General features: G+C 38.2%; 1 protein-coding gene across 1 annotated transcript; it reads right to left on the reverse strand.

Annotated features, from left to right (window-relative positions):
* Positions 1 to 855: 855 nt before the first annotated feature.
* Positions 856 to 3018, reverse strand: abraa (actin binding Rho activating protein a). Its single transcript, XM_060867147.1, has 2 exons — positions 2429 to 3018; positions 856 to 1642 (listed from the first exon to the last, which is right to left on the reverse strand). The coding sequence occupies exons 1-2, from the start codon at positions 2984 to 2986 to the stop codon at positions 1205 to 1207; spliced, it is 996 nt and encodes a 331-aa protein (XP_060723130.1). The 5' UTR covers positions 2987 to 3018; the 3' UTR covers positions 856 to 1204.
* Positions 3019 to 10215: the final 7197 nt, after the last annotated feature.

The following is a 10215-nucleotide window of genomic DNA, read 5'->3' on the forward strand; positions in this document are numbered from 1 at the left end:
CTGAGGATGGGTGCATGAGATACCCCACCCTCTTAAAGAGGCTGTACAATATTAAAGAAGCACTTACAAACGACCTAGTGTTAAAATGTCAGGGGTTACAATTAAACAAAAATTGTTTTGTGCTGTTAAAGGAAAATAATGAAAACTGTAGTTGTTCTTGTCTTTTATTCCTCTTATACCAAAGTAATTCACTAAAATTATTTTTTTTTTTTACATTTGTCAGGTAATATTAGTATTGTGAAATGTTTACAAAATAAGTTACTTCTTCTTCTAACTTCCTGCATACAAAATAAGTTGCTGCTTGTCATAAATAATTATTAATTTATTGTTAATAATCTGTAATATGAAAAAAAAACAACCAACAATAAACTAATACAGAGAAATTCCATAGATATTTTAAATAATAGCCTTACTAAGGAACATAGTGCTGAGAACAAATTCTATCTTGGTGTGCCTGTTACACTAGTTTTAGCTAACATTTCCATTATGAATTCATGATGATTTATGTGATTTGTACTTTATGCAAACAGAATTTGGCCTATAAAAGTATTGAAAATTAACATTTTGAATGTGTACTTTTTTTAATTAAACTTGAAAATGTATTTCACAAATTTTTCTTTTCTGCAATACATTTATAAGGTTCAATCATTCATCCTAAGTAAACTTCTAAACAGAACAAACTAAATTCATTATACTAAACTTTTGCAAGAGGAAAAAGAATAATTAAACAAGAAGTTAATCCTTTGTGCTTCTATAATGTGAATCGTGAATCAAATTGTGTCAGATATATATATATATATATATATATATATATATATATATATATATATATATATATAGCTACTATATATAGAACTGTAGTAAAGCCAGAAATCACAGATGATGTTGAAAGTGCTGGTATTTATACCTATTCATTTATTAATGTTTTAATCTGTCTATTAATCTTAAATGTTTTATTAATTTTTATTAATTTTATTATCAAGTGCTAATGGGAACAGACTAGCATTATTTAAATTAAAACAACTGAAGTATATTTTTTAAAAACTGACAGAAATAAACAAAACTGTCCTACAAACAAGGCTGTCATTTATACCTCTGCATTTTACCTTTTGGTTTCACCACATAGTTAAATGGTTCATATACAACAAACAAACAAACAAATAAATAAATAAATACTGATATATTTTCAGCATTCCAAATTTCCTCACACCAGCAGCCTGATTTTAACATCATCATCTTGCCCCTGCCATAATATCTGACCTTCAAAGTCCACCATCTTGTGTTTGCGGCATCGAAGCAAAATCCCCAACACCTTATCAGAGATCTTGACATAGTGATCAAAGAGTCGACCAAAGGTGACATAAATATGACCTTCCTTGTCCATCTGTCCCATATCGCGGATTATGTAGCACATCTCATTCATTTCTTGATGGATATGTTTCTTGGCACGTTCAGCTCGCTGGGCTGTTTTAGAGCCCTCTTTGGGGTGCCCATAGCCCAGTTGTCCCTTATGGAGTCTTACAGCCATGGCATGATCGTAATCAAAGTCCTCACTAAAAGGGTTGAGTTTCTGACCCTCCACATGCTCCTCGGAAAATTTCTTCCATTTGTTCAGCAGGTCCCCCATTGTGGTCACTTTAATCTGAAATTAATACAATGACAAAGCATATGCTAATCAGTAGCTAATCATATTTTAATCAAGCAAACATTTTAATGAACTTATAAGACAATTGATTCTAAGAGTGCATATATACCTAAATTAAAGACATTCAGTCTCAGTTTTGAATAACTACAAGTCACGACTGAACATCAGAAGTACAAACAATTTCCAGATGCTTTGACTAATTCCAAATACAACAAAAAAGTACGTAAAACCAATAGTGAGTACTAAAGTTCTATCTTCTGAAAAACTGACATACAATGGTACAAGAAGCTGCTAAGCCAATGAGGAATCCATAAGGTATGGGCAAAAAATATATAATAACAATATTTTTCATTAAGTGTTAAATTGATTCCAACTACTGATATACACACAAGGGAATGTATCATATGAAATTAGAGATGCCTGTCCCAGCCTGGCAGACTGACACTTCATTTACTTGAGTACAGAAAGCCATGCATTATACTTTGAATGCCACTTTAAAAACTCAAACGTATTTACTCACAAATTATTCTATGAAACAAAAACGTTTTAGAGTTAGTTCAGAATTATAGTGTCATAAACAGTGGAATGCTTTGTTTGAAGAAAATATGGATTGGGATGTTTAATTTTTATGTATACAGTTCTACTGATAAACTAAAACCTTATTATATTCATTATCTTTGCTTTAAACAATTTATTAATTACAATTAATGGCCCCATTTTCTTCAATTAACTGCACCAGTGTGGAAATACTAGTGAACTAACAAAGAAAATCACACAATTTACCTTGGGTCTGTTAATAAGTGTGTTCTTTTTGACGTCAATTTGATTGTTGTCACTTAGAGCTGCATCTTCCCCAAGTTCACCATTCTCTGAATCTGGGCTACTGCAACATGACTCCTTTTTTTGTTCTTTCTTCTGTCCAGTTATCTTCTCATTACAGTGGTGTATCCTGTTAAGAGAATCATTGCTCATGAAGTTTCCTGGCTCCCCTGAGACAGCATGGATTTTATCCTTGATGGATCTCACCAGTTCATGGTTTCCCTCGCTGTGTTTTGGTGTTATTTTTTTTTTCATCATCTCTGTTTTAATATTACAGTCCTCAGTCACCTGATCACTGAAAACTTGAGGCATGTCCAGGGGTTTGTTTCTCTCTGTTTCCTTCTCTTCTTTTTTTTTGGAAAGGGATTCAGGCAGCCAGCCTGAAGGTATAGTGTCTTGTCTTCCCATGTTCACTTTGGCACAGCTTTTGGTCATAGTGCTGTCTACCTCGACCTTTTTTATTGTTCTGCCAAAAGATTGACACTCCTGAGTCGAACTTATGATTAATCCACTGCTGCACATAGTATTCAGTATAAGTACAGAACTGAAGTGCCTCTGTGGTAATGGATGTGTATGACTCAGAGAGCACAAGCTTTTAACACAACACAAGAAAGGAAGTACTCCTAGCAGTGGGAGGTGCAACATTCCTTTAATGCACATGGTGCAATGGAAAAACAGGTGACCTTCATAAGACATTAAGAATAAATAACCTCACTAAGGGCCACTTTTTGAAAATAATTACATAGATTTACATTACATTCTGTATATATGTAATATATGTACCTTGTAAATACAGGTACAGGTAGAAGGTACTTATATGATTTTGTTATACACAAAGTATAAATTTCTTTCAGGTAGTATCCAATGCCACTGGATATTTGTGGCTTGCCAGCACTCTGTGTGTGATATTCTATTTTTGCTGCTGCTGTAAGTGTGTGCTCCTCTGTTGATTGATACACATGCCTGTTCTCAAGGCATGATCCAGGCTATTTTAAATATGAGAGTCACACATAATAAATCTGAAATTAACATCAAGTCACCTCTTACAACAATATAGCCTAATACTGCAAATGCACTATAAACATTTACACTAGAGCACAATACAACAAATACCTGATTATTGAGATTAAAACTGGAACTTAAACCTTAATATTAACACTATCAAGGAAAGGCTTACTACAGAAAACAACATGAACAGTTTAAATTGAAGCTCCTCATCTGCTGTCGTGATGAGGCAAAGGCGAGTTTGGATCCAAATGCAGTCAAACATTTAATGATCAAAAAACAAGAAAACCAAGAAACAGGAAAACAGACAGGCAAAACTAGGCAGAAACAGAGCTAACAGGAAACAGAAACATAGACAACGACTACCAACAGGGACGTGAACAAACAGTGTATATATAGCCGACAGGAACCAATCACAAAGCAGAGACAATGAGTAACTATGACAACACACAAGAGGGAATGAATGAGTTCAATGAGTGTCCAGGGCAACAAACGAGTGGGCGGGGCAATCAATAAATGGCAGGGCAAGACAGCAGACAGAAACAGGGCAAAACACAGACAGACTCATTACATCTGCTTATTGATGCTTTAAATGTTTTTAACAAATGTCTGAAAATGTTTTTTCTCGCTCAAAAATATCTGTTTAGCAGGAATTTCATAGCCTGTTTATTGTTGTGATGAATTAGTAATAGTAATAATAATACGTTTATAAGTATAGTGATTATATGCTTATCTGGAGGAGTAATGTAAATATCAGTGTTGCTGGATAATTTTCAACAAACATTTTTTTTTTTATTTCAATTTTGTTTAATTTTAGATTGTTGATTAACAATCTTGTTAATTATTTTTAATAATATTTCTTCAAACACAACAAAGAACAACCAAGCAATACAAAATAGAACAGAAGGACCATCATATAACCACAATCTGTGCGATATGCGAAAAGACTGGATCCCTATAAGAATGCAAGAGTCTGAGAGTGCAGGATGGCATGAACTAGGTAAGCTGTTGCGCCATCTACTTCTATGGGTGGTTGCAGTGAGTCATGGTTGAATGCAGAATTAATGGTGTTGCTGGGTTTTAGAAGGTAGACATGGAAGGAAGGGGTGATATGATAGTCTGTGGGTAGCTCTAATCTGTATGTTACCAGATTAATCTGTCTAACAATTTTGAAGGGGCCAACATAATGAGGATTTAGCTTTCGACATGGAAGTTTCAGGCACAGATTCCTTGTTGACATCCAGACCATTTAACCAGGTTGATAAGGTTGGTGTGGGCATCACCTGCGGTTGGCCTACGTGTGTTGTCTATGAAGCTGCACATGAAAACCTTCCCATACCTCCTAGCTCTGCTGGTGCCAGTCGTCTACCGCCAGGCTGTCTGTGGGTTACCCTGACCAGAGGTGGCTGGTATCCCAGATGCACTGGAGTGGAGTGAGGCCGGTTGCTGCTTGTTTCAGGGAATTTTGGATCTATTCCGCCCATGGAAGGAATTTGCTCCACCTCTGTTTGTTAATTTCAACCTAACAAAGGCTATGATGGTCACGTCTACATCTTTTTTTGAGTCTATACTAACCTCCTCCATCACCATTTGGTACTCTGCAAATGATCCAAAATGCAGCTGTGCGACTTGTTTTAAACTTGCCTAAGTTCTCCCATCCCACTCCACTGCTGCGCTCCCTCCACTTGTTTCTGATAGCTGCACACATCAGATTCAAAACACTGATGCTTGCCTAAAAAGCCAAAAATGGACCAGCTCCTACTTACCTCAAAGCCCTTATTACTCCTTGCACTGCTCCTCGCACCCTCTGAGCTACCAGCACTACTCAACTAGTCCCACCATCTCTCAGGGTAAGATAAGGTAAGGTTGGTTGCAATGGTTGCAATCTGCCACCTCGTCAGGATCTGTACTTCCAGGACCCTAAATTGGGCAGTTAAGATAGTGGCTGACCCCTTTTATTTCACAATCTCACTACTGTCAGAAGAATTGTTCGGGATGCAAAGAAAAACCCACAAACAGCTTAGAAAGAAATACAATCTGCTTTGGAAAAAAGTGTTGTTGTTCTGTCAAGGAGCACAATAAGAAGGTACGTGAACACAAATGCATGGTCGAGTTGCCAGGAAAAAGCCATTACTGCACCCATGGCACAAACAGGCCTGCCTTCAGTATGCCAGACAGCACATAGACAAGCCTCCCAGCTTCTGGAGCAGAGTCATTTGGAGTGATGAGACCAAAATTGAACTTTATAGTCACAACCATAAACACTATGTTTGGAGAGAAATCATCAAGGCCTATGGTGAAAAGTACACCATCCCCACTGTAAATCATGGTGGTGGATCTCTTATATTTTGGAGATGTGTAAGCTAAAGTGGCACAGGGAAGTTAGTAAATATTGATGGCAAAATAAATGCAGAATGTTATCAGAAAATACTGGCAGACAATTTGCTTTCTACAGCACGAAAGCTGTGCATGGGGCGCTCTTGGCTGTTCCAACATGACAATAATCCATAGCACAAGTCAAAGTTGACCCTCTAATGGCTATAGCAGAAAAAGCTGAAGGTTCTGGAGTGGCCATCACAGTCTCCTGACCTCAATATCATTGAGCTACTTTAAGGAGATTTCAAACATATAATTACCAAAACTTAACTTAAAATGACACCAGGTTACATGTAACCCGGTTCCCTGAGAAGGGAAGGAGATGCTGCATCAGGGCTGATGCTATGGGAATGCTTCAGTGAGGAAGTTGTGTTTGAAGCTCTGTGTGCACACATGCCAATTTAATGGCTCGAGAAGGACACATGACGAAGTGAATTACTCCAGCTTCTATTTGTCTGAAGGAAGTGCAAGAGGACACCCAGGGCATGGTCAGCAAAACAGCAACTCGTTCCATTCTCAGGGAACCAGTTTACATACGTAAACTGGTGTAATTCCCTTTCAAGGAAACTCAATGCTGCATCAGGGCTGATACTATGGGAACGCCAATACCCACGCCACCATGCACCGGGCGATGACTGTGCAAGAGGCGGTGAGAGAGCATGAGCAGACTGGAAACAGAACATCAATAGCCCTGCAGGACCTAGTGAAGTTATAGAACCTGAAAGGTGTGCAGAGAGGACCAACCCACCGCAGCACAAATATATTCAAGGGGAACACCCTTGGCTAAGGCGTGCGACACTTGGCTGGACGTGGCAATACTCCTAGTGGGGTGAGCACTGATGCCGAGAGGCGAGGCAAGACCGCACACCTCATAGGCCTGAGCATTGGGCTCCACTACCAAGTGCACCAGGCTCTGTTTGGAAACCGGATTACCCCGTTCCAGCTCCCAAAACAGACAAAAACAGAGGAGGAGTTACGCCATGAGGGTTCAAAGTGGGACTCCAGCAGCCCCTCCAGGACCACAGAGAGGTCCCAGAAAGGAAGGTACACCTGCAGGAAGGCCTCAGCTGCCTGACACCACACAGAAAGTGAGACCAGAGGGTGCCTACCAAAGGAGTAGTGTTAATTTCGTCACCTATTTTTAATTTAGTCTTAGTCTTAGTCTTGTGCCAAATGTCCTTGTTAGTTTTAGTCATATTTAGTCATTCACATATCTTTTTTGGTTAGTCAAGTTTTAGTCAACTAAAAGTCTCAGCATTTTAGTCTAGTTTTAGTCAAAAGAAAACTCAAGGTATCTTAGTCAAGTTTTAGTCGACTAAAAGTCTTTTAATTTTAGTCTAGTTTTAGTCAAAAAATTGTAGTATTTTTTTAAAATAACACATTATTACTGAGATTATTACTGATAAACATTTCAGTAAAAAAGTGTTTCACATCTCAAACATTGGTTAAATGCCATAATTACCTGACAAAATACACTTGAATGTTGAATGCAAGTGTCTGGTTTTCAATTTCTGATTTAGGAGACACATTCACAAATGATTAACCTGTTCTGAAGAGTATTTTATTTTAACAAACAATTCAAAAGCTGGGGCCTCTGAGACCTCTGCATTTCCAATGTCCTCATCATCTGTCACCTCTTCTTGGTATGGTACATTGCGAGTGATGCACTCTTCAGCTTTACTGAGGAGATTCTGTATGCCATCATTATCATTGTCAATCAGGGTCTCTGCTGACACACTAGCGTCAACAAAACAAGCAGCTGCAGCAAGATGAGAAAAGTTGCTTGCCAACACATCCAGAAAACAGCTGAAGCGTAAATCCATGTTTGCAGACATCTTCTGTGCCAGTGTAGCTACATCCCTGTAGCTCCTGGCATGAGCAAGGGAGAAGTCTGAAAGGTGGCTCCTCAAATCCAGTATTGCAGGGACAACCAGGGAGAAACAACACATGTCACTTTCAAGCACCTTTGTGTGTTCTGCAAATGGAAGGAGCAAATCTTTGAGGATGGCCACCTTCTGCCATTCACTGGGCAGCAGGCAGTCCCAGCCCATGGTGTCAGCCACCGAAGTCACGTGGTCCTTTACTTTGAGTAAACGAGACAACATCAAAAAAGAACTGAACCATCTGTTTTCACAGTCTTTGATGAGAATGAGTCCACATTGTTCCAGCAACCATTCTGTGGCAACAGATGATTTGCGAAACTGTCTCACCTTGTCCAGTAGACGTTTGATTGCTTGTTCCTTTTTGACCATGTTGACGACAAGCTGAAGGGTATGGACCACACATGGGATCCTCTCCAAGGTTCCATATCTGATAGTCAGGTTTAAGATAAAACAACAATTATTTTCATAAAATCCTACAATAATTATTAATCTATACAATAGCACTTTATCACTACATAATCACTACTTTATCACTACATTAATCAAACATATTTATTTCAGATTCTTTTTAGATTCAATATCAAATATCTATTACAGTGAACAAGCTCTCTATAATAAAAAAACACCATTCACAGACTGACCTTTCGTCTGCCTCTTCCTCTTCATCACTATCCTTGAAATCATTCTCATCAGAACTGGTGTCCTCTTCTTCAATGCGAAATGTAGAAACCATGTTGCTCCCATTATCAGTTATTATCATGATAATTTTTTCCTTTAGGATCCCCCATTCTTCTGTGCATTCCTCCACAAGAGTGACAATAGAATTAGCAGTGTGTGGGTGAACCATTTGCTTTAGGTTTAGTAGTATGTGTTCAGCTTTACTGTCCTGAACATTGAAATAGCAAGCACTGACAGCCAGGAAGGAGGCTGTGAGCCCCTTTTTAGTCCATATGTCAATGCCAATGGTTACTTTGCGGCCATAGCCAGTCTGTTTTTGAATTTGACCTTTTCAGCTAGGTACATTTGGTCCACTAGATTTGTAATTTTGGTCTTTTTTGGCACAGTCAGTCTTTTATCTATTTTCTCCATCATGTTGATGAATTCCTCATCTTCTACTGTCCGTGGAGGGTGGGCTGTCCGAACTACCCATTTAGCTATAGCCTCCTCTGTAACCCTCTGGGGTCGAACGGCGCGCCGGTGCGTCTTTGGCGCATTTTTTCCTCTTCAACGTGAAGACCACTTAAAATACTCCATCATTCATAGTCATACACATACATGTAATACATCATTCGAAACTGTGAAGTGTCTACTTTTATTTGAGTGCCTTCATATTAACAACAAAATGCTGTGCTTTTGGCAAATAAAGAAAATAACCAGGTTGTGCATTCAGACATCTCTGTGAACTTGCCCTTCTTCCTGAAACATGTTACAAACATGAACTGATAACTCTGCCAATACTTATCACACGAACATGATACATATGTCTAATGAAAGCCTGAAATGTCTACTTTTAAATGAGGTAATTAAAATCGAAAGCATATATTGTCTTTTTGTATAATCTGTATGTAAGTAAAGAGAGGTACAGTTTCTCTGGCTCGACCTCATTACCACTAATGTGATCCCACCTACCGCCGTGTGCGCCATTCATATGAAAATTACCTGAGCGGGCTATGCAAATAAGATCAACGCCCCCAAATGATGCTATAAGAAGCACAAAGTTGTAACAGATTCATTCACTTATCGACACGCTGGGAAGATGAAACGCTTTACAGCTGAGGAAGCTCTACAGATGATCCTGGACAGCGAGGAAGAGTTCACCATTTCCTCAGATGAAGAGCAGGACTCCGACGACGAACGTTTGTATTTTGAAGAGCGACTTGATCCAGCTGAGGATATAATTTCTGAAGAGTAAGTTTTACTTACATTTGTTGAAATCTTGTGTGATGTAAAATTATATATACTGTATTGTATACAGACTATTTGCAAGCAGATATTAAGAGTGACTTTATAGAAACGTCTCGTAATTGGCAACTTTTATTTACCTTAAAATGTTAGTTCTTATTAAACTGTATGCTGATTAATGTAATGTGAATATACAATATGTTATATAGCAATATCACTATTTAGAATATATTTTGACTAGTGTTTATGCCTCAACTAGTCTTGTTTACGTGACTATCTGTTTGGGTGTAAATATATCGATGTGGTGTCGATGAGCTGTAAATGTGCCCCGAGATATGTCATGTGTTAATGTTTAGCCATAAATATGTCCGGTAATGGCCCGTTAACAAACATATACAGTGCATCTCTGTACCCAATTATCTTATCTCAGCCTTAACTTAACTGCCTTAGTTATTGCTGTTTGATGCTCGCACGGGGGCACGCAGCAACGAGAACAATAAAGAGTACTGTACGTCCACATGTAACCATTTTTTTCTATTATGCGTGCAAAATATTTGTATTACTGATGTGGAAAATACATTATAT

This window comes from Tachysurus vachellii, chromosome 4 (genome assembly GCF_030014155.1).
Source record: "Tachysurus vachellii isolate PV-2020 chromosome 4, HZAU_Pvac_v1, whole genome shotgun sequence".
Lineage (NCBI taxonomy): Eukaryota > Metazoa > Chordata > Actinopteri > Siluriformes > Bagridae > Tachysurus > Tachysurus vachellii.